Below are 15740 nucleotides of genomic sequence, written 5' to 3'. Positions count from 1 at the left end.
TTCTTTAGAGTTGATATTTGATTAATTTAAAACAATGTTGGCGTTAAGTTTTTGAATCATAAGTGATCAACTTAAGCTTTTCAAATTCCTTGCAGGTTAAAAATATTTTTTAAAATTTATTCTGAAATATTTATAAACAAAACTATCAAGTTTAAATTAAATACAAATTGTCACAAATAATATGATGCATAAATACATGATTATAATACTTACTATTATAATTCTAATAAGAGTAAATACACAACAAAATTATCGTGATAAATTACGTGATATCTGAAAATATGTCAGGAATATTTCGACATTTCTGATAACATCAACATTGATAACTTACTTTGTAACTAAGATATGTATGTACATATTGCTCTAATTTATTGAAACTCTAATAAATATAATATAAATATATAGGGTAAATATGGGATAGATTCCAGCCTTTTTGAAATTAGTGATTAATATACAGAAGACAAACATTTAATCATCTCATACTTTAGTGTTGGTTTGTATGCTCATTAAGGAAGAAAATAATTATGATCATTTAATATAATTTTTTTATTTTTTTTATTTGTATACAAAATAAAAAGTCCTATATACTGCATGGGTTAGATGTCACAATGATATTTTGGCTCGTGGGATAGTTGAGGAAAATATTATAAATATTCTGAGTCTCCCAATTTTAATTAATATAACCTAAATAAGAAGATAAAAAATAGCTGTGCAGGTTTCCTAAAGACATTTCTTACACGTCACGCATTGAATCTAATCTACTTTAGGTTTTGTTTTCTCTTTTGTTTCGTTTTGTTGGTATTAAAGTTTTATCTGTTTGATTGAAAACTTGACTTATTTGTTTTGTTTCCTGTACTGTTGCGTATAGATGCCTCCAGGGCAAATATAGTTTAACCAAAGAATTCACATTAGAAAAAAATAAATATCTATAAAATCACAAAGATATAAGTATAATAACAAATAAACAGAAAACGTATACAGGAATGACCTTATTTCATTCTTACCTTTACTATAATCTTCAAATAAGTTCTGTTTCCATATTATTTTACATAAAAATATATCCTTTGTTCCATAACAATCTACAATATTAGTGTTATAAAATGAAAATATTTTACTAGTAATTCGTATCTTATACACTTATTTTCGCATTATCTGCCCCTAATTTTGCCTATGAAATAATTATATTACCTCAACAAAATGTAAATATAAAATTAACCTAAAAATGACTTCTAACCACAACTCTGGCGTATATAGAACAGGACGCTTAGTTGTGAAAACTCTCAGGCTAGATTAGAACAAGTGCGCATGTGCATTTCTAGCCAATCGAAACTTGTAAAGGCATGGATGTGTAGGTTTTTTACTATAGTCTGAAGCGCTCGGCGTGAGGTGGTGACTGGTGGGAGGGATGGGGAAAGACATTGCGAACTTCGTTTCCGTACAAGTCGATACATGATTACTTCGGCATCTATCACACGTTTACCCTATTATACCTAATGGACCATTACTGTATGTGTTACTGTTTCTAAAATTAATTTGAAAATTGTTCACAACTCTATTTAATAAGTGTTTGTAAATTGTGTTAATGAATTCGTTTATTAACAAATCGTTTCGTTAAAACACGTTAAAATTTTATTGTAGGGCAAATAAACAAAATCATCTTTCCTCTTCATATTACTGATAATAATTATTGCATATAAAGTAAAACTATAAAATTATGTACTCATATATTCAAAATTTCTCGGTCTACAATATTCTTCGAACATTTTTCTGATTAAAGAATGATCAGAGTCTCAGGTGAACTGATACTTGAACATGCCACGCAAAATCGATCGTGGGAAAAACATCAGTTGGCCAATCCACACCAGTTACTTTCAAAATCTGCGTTTGAGCTTTTTTAATAATCTTGCTGTACATATATTGTATGCAGTTGTTTGAGATGGAATTTTTAGAATCATTCGAAGCAATAGGTAGTTCAAAAGCTGAATGAAACTTGGCCTATCAATCACCATAACCGATCGTCAGTTGTAGTAAAACTATTTCTGTGTAGCCACTCTATCCTCGTCCCCCAATTTGCCTGACGAAGTTCTGAATTTTTTGAAAAGGTTTTTACTCAAATTTCTATAGTTTAACCTGTATGGTATAGTTTTCCAAACAACTGAGCTATGACAATGAATCAGCTATGACAGCCGGAAGACTTGCAGGCTGATTCGGTTATATGTTCGAACTTATCAGACGGCATTGTGTCTATTTTTAACCAGATTAAAATGAGAACGAAAATATTGTCTGATTTTATGTGACGTGAGTTCAATGTTATTTTGAATAGACTATGTATAGAGGACGAAAATTCAATAAGGAATATTTGGATCAATAAAAATTCATAAATTTCTTCATTTTAATTGTGTTAATTTCATCAAACATTTCTTCGTATATGTCGTACACTTCGAAAATAAAATACTTGTTACCAGTATAACAACATTTTTATCTTATACAACAATAATAATGTATTGTTTGGTTCACTTTAAAAATAATTTTTATTATCAGAAAGTTTCAGTGAAATATGAGAAAATTGATGCTCTGGCGTGTTAGATAACTATTTTTCAAGCTCCCAGCTACATTTAGTAAACATATTCTAGTATTCAGGTCATTGATTTTATGGCGTGCTTGATTGCTATGTGAGAATACAGAAAGAGAAAGGGCGAAAATAGCTCTCCCAAAATTATCTGAAATAGTTTAAAATCAAGACGGCTTCCACGGTTTGATTTTTAAACAAATGCTGCACGTAATCGTGTTGCATATGTATGTTTACCGAAAACAGAAATAACATTTTGAGTAACAGTCATCTAAGTAACTGGCGAGTTGGGAACGGTTTCTGTATTGATTTAGCCGGTGTATCGCTCACTTGAATAAATATGGCGTGATTACATGGCAAATTAAACTCTAAACATGTCGCGCCCGCATTTTAACCTTAACTGTAAACTGTCAAATAGTCCACGGTACTCGCCAAACGTGCTATGTTTATAAGAAAATATTTTTTGTTGTATTTTGTCTGTTAGTGCTAGGCATGCATTTTGTTGCAACATTATATACGACGAGCCAAAGAAAACGGATTTTTGTTAGAAGAAATGTGTTTCTAACTGTTTGCAATATTCTGCTCTTAGAGGTACTCGCTATTAGCCGGATGCATATGCTAAGGATATGTTGCATAACTTGATCTGTTTGAAATTAAGTTATCGTCAATTCTACCTGATATTTTACCATGATACCAGTTATTGAAAATTATACGTACATTTGAAGAATATGATATAAATAGAAATAAAAATGTAATGTGAAGAACCTTTTATAAACATCTTTCATTTTAAACTAATTTTGAAGATAAAAAAATAGAAAATTAAACAATATGTAAGTCTATTATTTTAAGCTTACATATTATGTCTACGTTATTTAACCTTTTATAAACATATTTACTATTAAAAAGAAAGAGAAAATAAACCAATATGTAAGCATCCATGCATCTTAAAATTACTCAATAATATATCATGCACAGAACTAAAAATTATCTTCGTTGTTTCCTCATCTAATCTGTTCGATATGAAAAAGAGCGTTGAAACTCTTCTCCCAATTCATTCAATAAAAGCAAGAAGCTGTTTGTAGAATAAACATGAATAAATTCATAGCAATATTCTTTTAACCGTTTCATATTGTCCTTCGTTTATTAGGATTAACATAAAATCTTCTTCCTTCAAAGTAGGGTAAGTCCAGGATTCAGAAACTAAGATTGCGGTTTATATAATAACACACATCCTGTATTTTTGACCTCATTTACCCATGCTTCAACACTTATAGCGTCACTTTTACGTTTTGTACCTGTGGAATTCAATTATCTTTCTTTCTGAGTATTATATAAACCTTTACGAGTCAATGAAGTTAGTCTTTTCAAATATTCACTACTTAAATTAGCTTGGGTTTCCTCCAATATAGCATCCATTGCAATATTAGCAGCTAGTTTGGCTGCAATTATATTTTTATCTTCTATCTTCTTTCTATCTTTATATATTTATCACAATAAATTTCTTGGATTGACAAAATAACCTAAAATTTACCTACAATAAATAAATTTGGATAAAATAACAAACCAAGGCTCATTTTATATACATTTTAGCTTGTAGATTAATAAAATGTTAATTTCAATACATATTTTATTAGCTAAAAAGTTCATATTTGCTTTTAGTTATTACAAAATTTTATTATTTGTTTATACAAATGCCAACAGAATGTTATCAAAGTTCTAAAAAAATATTTAATTTTAACATATTTTGATTATATATTCTCTTTAATTAATTGCATCTTACATTAGATATGCTTATACTGCTGTTCTGTTGTACTTGCATTAATAAACCAGCAAGGCAAGTACGGGATTGTATTCAAGTTTTAAGTTATATTGTATTCGGAGTATGTATTCAAATTAAAATAAAACTAAACTATTTAAGCTAAAGTTAAGAATATAGTTATACACTATACAAGTTCATGTGGTTTAGTTTGCTTCAATCTTCTGATATCCTGCGGAAAGAATATATAATTAGCTGCATAGCCTCCACGTCGTCAGATTTAGCATTCTTATTTCATATTTTATGGCGAAATATTGGATCATTTCGTATATCCATTTGATTTCGTTGGATTACGAGTTGGTTTAATATTTTAGTGCAACCCATTACTCCAAATTGGCTTTACGATTGACTGATAATCTAATCTCTTTGATTTTAGGCCAACTTGAGAGTATATTCCGACTAACTAGTACAGTTGCTTGACTTTGATTCTAATCTGCTCTGCTTTTTGTCTAACATGATGTTTCCAATTTAACTTACCATCGATATGTATGCCGAGGTATTTAGGCTGATCCAGCCTGAGGAATCGGGTATCCGTCCAAGTGATATAATTAGGTTTTTGTCATTTCGCCACAACGCAATATTCACATGGGGACATTTGGAGCTATTAAGCTTACTTTTTGTTTACTGCTGCCACTTATACTTTTTCTACAACCTTAAGCAGAAATATATCTTTTGCCATGAGAACCGTGTTGTCGGCATATGTTCCAAGTATTATTTCATTTGTTGTTGTGATATCAGTAGTGCAGAACAGATACAAGACTGGTCCCAAGATAATACTCTGGGGATTCTTGATTATATGAAATAAAAATAAATTAACATAATATTAAATATATAAATTTTAAAACAAAAAAAAAAAATATATATATATATATATATATATATTTATATATATATATATATATGTAGGTACTCAAAAACTGACATGCTTCAACACTTGTAGTATTACAGTACAGTAGCTGAATATTATATAAATATTTCGAAGTCAATAAGTCTAACCTTTACAAATTTCCATTGTCTATAGTGCCTTTCCTCTTCATTTAACATAGTATTCATTGAAATTTTGGCTACTATTTGGGCTACAAAACCATTACACAATTTATTTTCTACAATCATATTTCTATTCATCAATTAATATGAGGGCAATAATGATCGCCTTCCCCCTTCGTTGATATTACTCTCTTGATTTACTTTTTATGTAGGTTTTTTTTTGAATTTGCTCGATAATGATACTTCTTGTTTCCTCATCTTTTAACTCATACAGTTAATCAAATCATGTATTGTCAACACCGCTCGATGACTTTCAATGCCACTTTTATTTCAATTAAACCAAAAACGTAAAGCTTCCTGTCGAGTGTAAAAAATATGAGTTTTCATTACTATGCATGTATAAGTATATATACATAAGTATATATATCCAATCTCAACATAATCCACAATTCTAGTATATCTCCTAAAATCGTTATTTATTATAATAGATTAGACATATGCATATAATATACATATTATATAGTAAGAGTAAAGGATTTTTTAGCAAACAGATGCAACTTTATGGCAAAGTAGAAAGCTACAAATAGTAAAGTATTTACATAATTTATCCTAATTATCTAACAAGCCTAACAAGTTACGTTAAAATACACGTTCTACGAGGTTATACTGATTAACAATTATTGGAATTACTTCATACTAATGTATATAGGTGCTATGATAAATTGATTTTTAATTTTTTAAATTAATCCCAACAAGCTTCCAAATATTTTGCATACAAATTAATTTCTTTGAAATATATGTTGATATTAGTGAGCACCAAAAATGTTGAACAAACACACACCTCACTTACATTCAAGGAGCAGGTTTACTAACATTCAAGGAGCTCATTTAATGAATCAACTGTTTCTAGACCTTCACATGCTACAGGAAATATCCGAATGGAAGGAAAATGGGTACCTCACGAATGCCATTTCGAACCGTTTATACACCGCCGTTTCTTTGTTTTCCGAGAAGAGTGTCGTATTATGTATTACTGTTATATGTATTACTGTATTATTATATACATGTGGTGGGATCAGCAAGGTGTTGTTTATTACGACACACTAAAACCGAATAAAACTGTTAGTACGGATATCAGCCAACGTCAATTAAACAAATTGATCGACCTGATATTACACAATAGACCAATAGCAAGCAACTAAAAGTCTTCTTCTTGCATGGCAACAGGTATGATAAACTGTTACAGCTCCAGTAGAAAATTTTGCCGCACTCTTCTGCTTACCGCTTGTTTAGATCAATGAAAAATGGCTTGGCTGGCATATCATTTTAATAAGCTTAAGAAGTGCTAAAATCTATCGATGATTGGACCGCTATTAAAGCAACATAATTATTTCGACACGGCATGGCCATGCTGCCAGAAAGATGGGAAAAGTTTATTTATTACATTGGTACTAGTCATTGCCGACTAACCTACAATTTTTCTTTATAATAACTTAAATCTAGGTATATATCTAGAAAGACCCATCGGTCCTATCTTAGTCTCTGGTGTAATAATGTTTATTGTATTAACACTGCTGTTTTTCTATTAAATATACCTCACTACATTACAATACACAGGATCAAATGGTTTGATTCTTCTGAGTCTGTATCCTTGAATGTTTGTATCTGTTCTGGTGTTATCCAAAAGTTGTAACACTTCGATATTCACATAAGAATGGAGTATCTTCTTGTGTTTCCTTGCAATTATCTTGATTTCCTAAGTGAAAGTCCGTATCTGGAGGTCTCCGTTCTATAGTATCTGGGTGCACCGTCAGTACTTCTCAAGGCTTTGTTTTAGAAAACTTGCATTGTATTTATTACTTTTCACGGAACATCCCATGACTGAATTCCGTATGTACATAAGATTTCAACATTTAATTGTAAAATAATTCTTATGTACCGATAATTGTGATTTTTTCCAATTAACCGATACATTTTCCTATATCCAGTTCTATAATTTTCTTTTGTACATGTTCTTTCCACCGAAGTTTTGCATCAAGATTCATTCCAAGATACTTAGCATGGTTTCTATATGGAATTAGCATGGTTTCTATATGGAATAATAGTATTATTTATTTTTAATGGTGCTTGTGCGATCTGATTATACGTGAACTGCACATGCAAAGATTTACTTGCGTTAATTTTTATTTTCCGGGTTTGTATTCACTTATTTGCAACAAGAATCGCAGTATCATCAGCAAATTTTGCCACCATGATATTTTCCATTTGTAGTATATCACATGTGTAGATTAAAAAAAGAATTGGCTTCAATTAAAAAAAGAATTGGCTTCAATACACTTCTTTGCGGTACAACTTATTTAGCTTCTTTTATTGTAGAGTAAGCTTCTTCTTGTCTAACTCTCATTCATTATTCTATTTTTATCTATATGATTATTCTCAAACATTCTGGCTGTAATGTAAGATATTAATAGTTCAGTGTGTTGTTTTGGTAACATTTTCCGTAGCTTATAAACAAAGCCGTTATGCCATATCTTATGGACAAAATACAAAATATATAATTACGTACTAATTACAACTGTAACAACATAATTTGTTTTTAAACTCGTAAATCAAGCCGAGCGAAGTATGTTCGTAAGGTTTTCTGCTTAGTTAAGCAGCAAATATATTAAAACATCTCATTACCATGAAAAATTCTGAATAGAAATCGGCAATCGAACAGTTTTTCGGTAGTTTGAACTAGAGCATTTCAAAATCACAATTAACACTGTAACTGCGAGATGGTATTGACTAGTGTTGAGAAGTATCGACTAAAATTGACTATCGACTGTTTAGTAATTGATTACTTTTTACTATCGATTTTTTCAATCAGTTTTTTTCGACTGATTTTACTACTTTTTACCAGTGACTGATTCAGTCGTACTTTTAGTTACTATTTTTTATTCTCCTTGTTTCATTCGACTGATTTTTAACGTTCTGGCACTGTTATCCTAGCCGCGATCTTGACAAAAATGTCCCCATTTTATGCTTACATAGATTTACATGCAATATATATAGTTTTATATTTTTTTTGATTGTAAATAACAATATATTGTATATTCATATTATAGCATTTTGGTATGATATTTTTTAAAGATTGTTAATGTAATAGGGTAAAAACATTAAAATTCGTAATGATAAATAGTAAAATATTTTGACTGTTTTTATGGCAATAATAGGCACTATTTCGATTACTCTCTCGAATTTTGTTAAAAAATATTTTCGTTCAATGATAAATAAAGCATTTATATCATTTCATTCAGATAATTTTTTATTATGTCACGGATTAGTTTTTTTTCTATGATTAGGTATATGATTAATTTTTATATAGTTACGTTACGTCGTTATTATTCAAGTCTGTTACTGTACGTACTTCAGTTTTTAGGTTTTATTTGAGTTCTATTGTATTATCTATATTTATTATAGTATATTATCAGTAAATAGCAATTAACACATTAAAATACAATAAAACATTTGTGGGGTATTATTTCATTCCATAAAAAAAATTTATTCCTTTTTACATATCCACAGAACATTCAAATATAAAAGTAATTCTACTTCGTTTAAAATTAAATTATAAATTGCATGTTATGTATTATTATAATAGTATTCAGTAATTATATTCTTCCTTTCCTTTTTTAAAATTAGTTCGTGAAGGAATTTATACACTACCGTGAAAATACAACCACATATAAAATTAACTGTCTCAAGCAACTATCTCCGTCCTTTCCTCTCTCACACTTTATACGGGAAAAGATTCATACATCTTCGTCTGTCATCAGGAATTGAACAAAACAGTCGACCATGTATTTGGCTGAAAATAGTAATTACTATCTAGTTACTGTCGCTAGTTTTTCCACTATCGACTGTTTCGACTGTTTTGCGACTATCGGCTGTTTCGACTATTTTCAGTCGGTAGTTCCCAACGCTAGTATTGATTTAAAATTTTGTTTCCAGGGTGCGAAAGTATGGATATCACATCCGGAAAAGGTCTGGGAAGGTGCTACGCTGCTGGAGGACTACAAACAGGGAAAGAAGACGCTCGAGGTGCAAACGGACGATGACCAGGAAGTGAAAACGCTTCAGTTGAAAACCGAGGCCAACCTGCCTTTTTTGAGGAACCCGGAAATTCTCATCGGAGAAAACGATCTTACATCGCTGTCGTATCTACACGAACCAGGCGTTTTATATAATTTACAGGTGAGTTGATTATTTGGCTTTGTTGATTAATATCGACTTATTGATGACGTGTACTGTTATTTCATATTAAGCGACTCTTCTAAGGCATTTCTTCGTAATTACCCAATATAACTGTTAAGTGAGATTACATTGTAATAAGTTATCGGTATGACCTTACACAGTCATTATATTAACATCAGTGGTAACGGTCTTTTGTTTACCTACAATAACAGTAATAATATTTTAAATGAATGATTATTAATGTTAGTGTTCTAGCTTAATAAATTTTATCAGAGGTTATAATTGTAGTTCTGAATTATATCTGCCTCATAAGCTACTAGTAATAAATTATTAAGTATATAGGAAATAGCTAGAGCTAGAGATATTTTTAATAAAATAAAATAACATTGCGTATAAATTGATTTTGACGGATTTTTTAAATTTTATTGTGTAAAATCGGTAAAATATATTTTATTCAAACATCGGCCCATTTTTTTGGTGTTTGCATAAGAAGTCAAGCTACGCCCAGGCAGGTCACGACTCAAATGTCGGAATATGTAGTAATCAGAAGAAGGAAGGTTGGGAGAATACGACGAGTACGATAGCTCTTTTCAGCCCATTTGCCTGTTCAGAACGCTCTTTGTCTTCGGCGTCAAAATCACCACTTTTAAAACGAAACTAGTATTCAGATGATGAAATCGCTGGAGCATGGTTGGCATACTGAAAATGACACATAATGATAAGTGAAGCCCGACACTGAGGCTTCAATAGGAAGTTACCACAGGAAAGCACATTTTTTGGCAAAATTGTTTTTTTTTATTTAACGTAATTCTCTTCAAGGGTGATGCACTGATTATAGCGACCCTCCAACTTTCAAAAGTTTGTTAGTACGAGTAGTCAATGAGTCTTCTACGACTAACGAAGGACCAGAAAAATGAATTAACCATTTGAAAAACTCCTCCTCCAGATGATATAAGGAGCCAATTATAAGTTTTCGTTTGAAATAAGTAGTATTCAAAAGGAATAACGTTTGGAAAATATAACTGGTAAGGTGGGATGTTCTCTAGTAGTCGTTTAATTATTTCCATGGGGATTTTTACAAATTTCGAAACATGTGGTCAAGCGTTGTCGTGTTACAAAACCTCTGGATCGCGTTTTTGTTAAGAATTTTTATTTTCAGTACTTAATACCTCTCCTAAGTTCCCTAACTGTAAAATTGTTCTTCCTCACAATCTTTCACACTTAAGTTAATTTTACCATATATTTCTCCGGCCAATCGAAGCTGATCAAATTTATGCTGACGCAATATACATATTTTTTAACTATTTTATTTTATGATTTTAGAGGTTGTATTTTCTGGCAAAAAAAAATGCCAACAGCCTGACAGTTACCCAAGGGACGATAATAAACTGTATTCTAAAATTTAAATAAAATGACAAAAGTCCTAACTGACCCTCTTTCGAATTTTACAGAAGCATATTTACGAGAAATGCTGCATTTCATATAACTTTAAAATGGTCATTTACAATTGATTTCAAAAGATGATTTTTTGAGAAATATGAGAAAAAAATTCCTAGCATTTATGTATTATATTTATGATTTATGTGCCTTAATTATTTAAATTTTGAATATGAAGAATATTAACAGGGCAGCTTTAAAAAAGTTAAATTTTCTATATTTCTTCTTCGACGACTCCAAATAAACGTTTTATTTTCATTAATGTAATAATACTAACGACTAATATCAAGCTACTACTATATCAAGTATCATCGTAAGTGTAACTAATAACATTTCTGTTAAGACCGTATATTACCAAATAGAAAGAATAGATAAGTACTTAGCATTCTAAAGAAAAATTAATGAATGAATGAAGAATCAATGAATTAACATCATTAATTAAAAGGTTATGCTTTGGTTGAATTGGAAAGGAATTGACACCATTAAATGGACACCCTAATATCATTGTCATTGGTCAATTGGTCTGACATGCATTTTGCAAAAGGGTACAGGGATGAATTTCACCTTTATTTTTATATTTGGGAAACCTTATAGATAGCAAAATCGAACCGTCATTCAAGACTCTTTGATTTGAGGACATTTCTGACATAGTATCTGATTGCATCAATTATCTAAAAAACATATAGCATTTGACGTTGAGTTCTGAATAAATGGCACTGAAGTTAACCATTCTGGTGAATGTAAGAGGAAGTCCATGAACAGAAGATATTTAAATAACCGGTATTTTGTTTAGTTGTTAATATTATACTACAAAAACAAAAATTATATTTTTGATTATTTGGTTCAACACGTATGCGATAAAATTCTATTTATCAGATTGTTATAGGAGTTTGCCTGATTCTGTAAATGTTTTATTTTATCAAACATATCAAACAACTGAAGTTAAAATATTTTGCCATTGTAAAATAAATATATAGGAGGGTTTCTATATATATGTTGAGTTTTTTATATATTAAATGTTAGGTTGCGATGACTTTCCATTTGGAAGTCTGATTAACCGATATTAGAAGATCGTCATATAACTTACCGTGATATTAAGTCATCATTGGGTATTAGTATATAATTTTTTTTCATACTTGTTTTATCGTGTTTAACGTATTCCCAGATATTTTATATTCATCTATGTCTTATACTTTAAATTTAAAACTTTTATTTCGTTTTTTGATTTCTTGAGATAGTAATAATCTTCTTGTTCTCTTTGTTTCTTTCTCCCTTTATCTGTTAATACATTTCCTGTGATGACTGCTGCCTTGGTCCATTTTCCATTTGTTTTTTAATTATTCAACTTAGTCTTCTAATTATTTCATTTATCTCTGAATATCAGTTTTTGATATTTAAGATGTTGATTTTTTATCATAATATAGTGTAACTTATATATTTTGAATTTCTGAATTTAGTTCTCGATTTTTACATATACGTTCTTGCTTCTATACTACACAATATTATATGACTGCCATTCATTTTCATGTGTTTTTGTTTTCTCTACTATTTTGTTTATTTTATCCTATATCTTATCAATCTGCACATTAAAATCTCTTAATTAATGATGTTTTTAGTGATATAGAGCTTGAAACTGACACCTGTCAATAATTTTATGCACAAATTCATCTTATACACAACACTTGTATCCTTGTCCATAAACTTCATGGAAGATTTCACAGAAAGATCTAGTTCCGTAGACTTATAAATTCCTAATAGTGAAAGAATTAGGGCCATATAATCGCCGGGGAGGGTATATATAACTTACCATGATATTAAGTCATCCATGGATATCAATATCCTTGGTTACCAATAGGATATTACATAGCCATTTAGCTGTGAAAAATATTTGATTATGTTGGATTTTGCATGATTTGAAAAAAGACCAAAAAAAATACTCGTGTCAATTGATACAAATAAGTGGTCAAGAAATGGCGCACCAAAAGCTTTGTATAACATCTACACAGCTGACGAATCTTGAATTTATCAGTTTGAACACCAAGCAAAACAACAGTTGACTTAATAGGTTTCCAAGTTGAATCGCACATGACAAGAGTAACTTGTGTGCGAAGCACTTTGAAGCAAATGATTGCCTGTGTCTTCGGAATAGCTGGATATGTGGTAACTATGCCGTTAGAGCAATGTAGAATGGTGAGTTCTTAATGATACACAACCGTTTATACACCCGAAGAGGTTCTTGTAATATGAAAAAAGAATCGGCAACGAAGAATCATATCGGATGAAGCAACTACCTGTTTGACCATCCAGATGGTCGAGTGATGAGTCATCCTCGGTACAGTACTGATATATCGCCAAATGATTTTTTCATTCCTATATATTAAAACTAAATTGTGTACCCAATGTTTTTCAGTGCTTGAAGAAGACGTTGATGCTTTTAAAACCACGTTTCGGATGTTCAAGCGCATGCCAAAGGGTAATGATCATGAAGAAGAGTGCTGCTAAAGACAACAAAGGCATTTTCATTAATAAATAATTTTGTTTTCATTATTAGGCTCAATATAGAACAAACAACTCGCATTCTCAAAAAATCTGTTTTTATATTACTCTGTGAATTGTATTGTGTTATTATTTACTAATTAATATTAATTATATCGTTGTTTTCTATTGCAGGTTAGATTTTCCCAAAGACGAGACATTTACACATACTGCGGTATTGTTTTGGTTGCCATCAATCCGTATGATGAGTTGCCTATATACGGTAAGTGAAAGAAAACGTATATTTGCTTTTAATGTTTTTCTGGATCTGAACTAATAAATCTTTTGCAATCACTGTTATTTATTTTAAAAAAAAATACACGACCTAGCTTCTGTCGTATATAAATTAATTTTTTTGTGTCGCAATTCTTCGCAGGAAAGGTTTATTGAAAGTTCGAATGGGCTGTCAGAAATCTCCGAAGCCACAGACTTTTACTTTCTTATTAAAGATCAGCTTACGAAAGAAACTTGAAAGGTTTCTATTGTGTTATTATGGGAGATTTTTCATTATTCTTTCTCCGTTTTTTTTTTCTCGCTAGATGAATGGAAAATAACAGTGTGGGAATTTTCTTTTGTTTTCATGTGTAATACGGAATGAAACGAGATATACACCAATAAATGGTAATTTCTTGTTTGTTTTATTTTGATCGATTCGGAATTGGTGCAAATATGTACGGTTTGCAAATAAATGTAGAAACATGTTTGTAAATATCACCGTTGCTGCTACTATAATGTATGCTAGATAACACTAGAATGTACGATCGTATATGTAAAATATCCTAAATATTTGAATATTTATTAGGCGATTTAATCTTCATTCATAAATATAAATTCCACCTTACTAACGGATTTTTTTTATTTTTAAGTATGACCTAATAAAATATTAAATTTAACGCGAATTATATATATTCTTAATCCATTAAAAAAACTTTAATCGCTATTTTAAAGCATTTATTATCTTGAACCTATAATATTCATTCACATATAATTAAATATTATATTAAGTATTTTTTAGCGAATCAGGCAAGCTTCACTTAATAATTATTCAAGTAAAGCACGCTTTATTAATTTAATATATTTCACTTTTACCAGTTTTTTTCTCTGGATTGTTTAATAAATATAAAACCTGCATCTCCGGATATATTTAAAAAACGAAAATCGTTTTCCATAAAAGAATAAAATAATTTTCTACAGTATGGCAGGATAATTAGTGTGAGAAGAGGTAGAAGTCAGAGAGAGACAAATTTGGCGAATAAGTTGGATTTTAAAACAATTTCTACCTTTCTTGTGAGTAGGTGTATTATTTTGTTTGCTTTTTTTCAATTTTTGCATCAATTTGGTCTAAAAGATTACAATGATAACCGTATTTTATTGATTGACTCATCTCTCCAAATTTGAATCCAAGAAAAAAATTATTTTTGAATACCAAAAAACTGCATTTAAAATTTGATAGATTTCTGAACATCACTATAGTCTTTTGTTTTGGTGCAAGTTCCATCTATAATGATGATCAAAACTCTTTTATTCTTTTAAAAGTCATACTCAAATATGTTCTCATTCCCTTATGTCATTAAAATTTCCAAATGAAATGAAATGTTATTTAATCATGAAATGATCGTTATTATTAATCATTAATTTATTTTCTATTAGTTTAATTTTTTTTCGTTCTTGTTTTATCCTCTTTAAAGTATTCCTCCGAGATTTTTTATATTCATCTATGTCCTATACTTTAAATTTAAACCTTTTATTTAATTTTTTTATTTCTTGAGATAGTAATAATCTTCTTGTTCTCTTTGTTTCTTTCTTCCTGCATATGTTAATACGTTTCCTGTGATGATTGCTGCCTTGGTCCATTTTCCATTTACCTTTTTAATTATTCAACTTAGTCTTCTAATTATTTTCTTTCTCTGCATATTCTAATATCAGTTTTGGATATTTGAAATGTTGATTTTTTTATTTATTATAATATAGTGTAACTTAATTTTTTGAATTTCTAAATTTAGTTCTGTATTTTTATTACTTCTATATATCCGCCATAATAAACAAGACTTGTATCTTTGTCCATCGACTTTATAGAGGATTTTTCAGAAAGACCTAGGTCTGTAGACCTATAAATTCATACTAGTGAAAGGATTGAAGCCATATAATCGCCGGGATTAT

At 29.9% G+C, this 15740-nt stretch overlaps 1 protein-coding gene across 3 annotated transcripts in view; it reads left to right on the top strand.

The window, feature by feature from the left end:
* didum (dilute class unconventional myosin) overlaps positions 1 to 15740 on the top strand; it is a 71022-nt gene that overhangs the window by 31929 nt on the left and 23353 nt on the right. For all 3 annotated transcript variants that reach the window (XM_076410969.1, XM_076410970.1, XM_076410967.1), the window contains exons 2-3: positions 9366 to 9608; positions 13716 to 13803. In XM_076410969.1, the coding sequence (XP_076267084.1) occupies positions 9366 to 9608; positions 13716 to 13803 (331 nt within the window). The remainder of the gene's footprint in view (positions 1 to 9365; positions 9609 to 13715; positions 13804 to 15740) is intronic.

The sequence above is a fragment of the Rhynchophorus ferrugineus genome, unplaced genomic scaffold, assembly GCF_030347505.1.
Source record: "Rhynchophorus ferrugineus isolate W39M unplaced genomic scaffold, kcgeb_rfMv2 rfM8, whole genome shotgun sequence".
NCBI classification, from domain to species: Eukaryota; Metazoa; Arthropoda; class Insecta; order Coleoptera; family Curculionidae; genus Rhynchophorus; species Rhynchophorus ferrugineus.
Note: the sequence above shows the minus strand (reverse complement) of the source record. Positions and strands in the feature narration are given on the sequence as shown.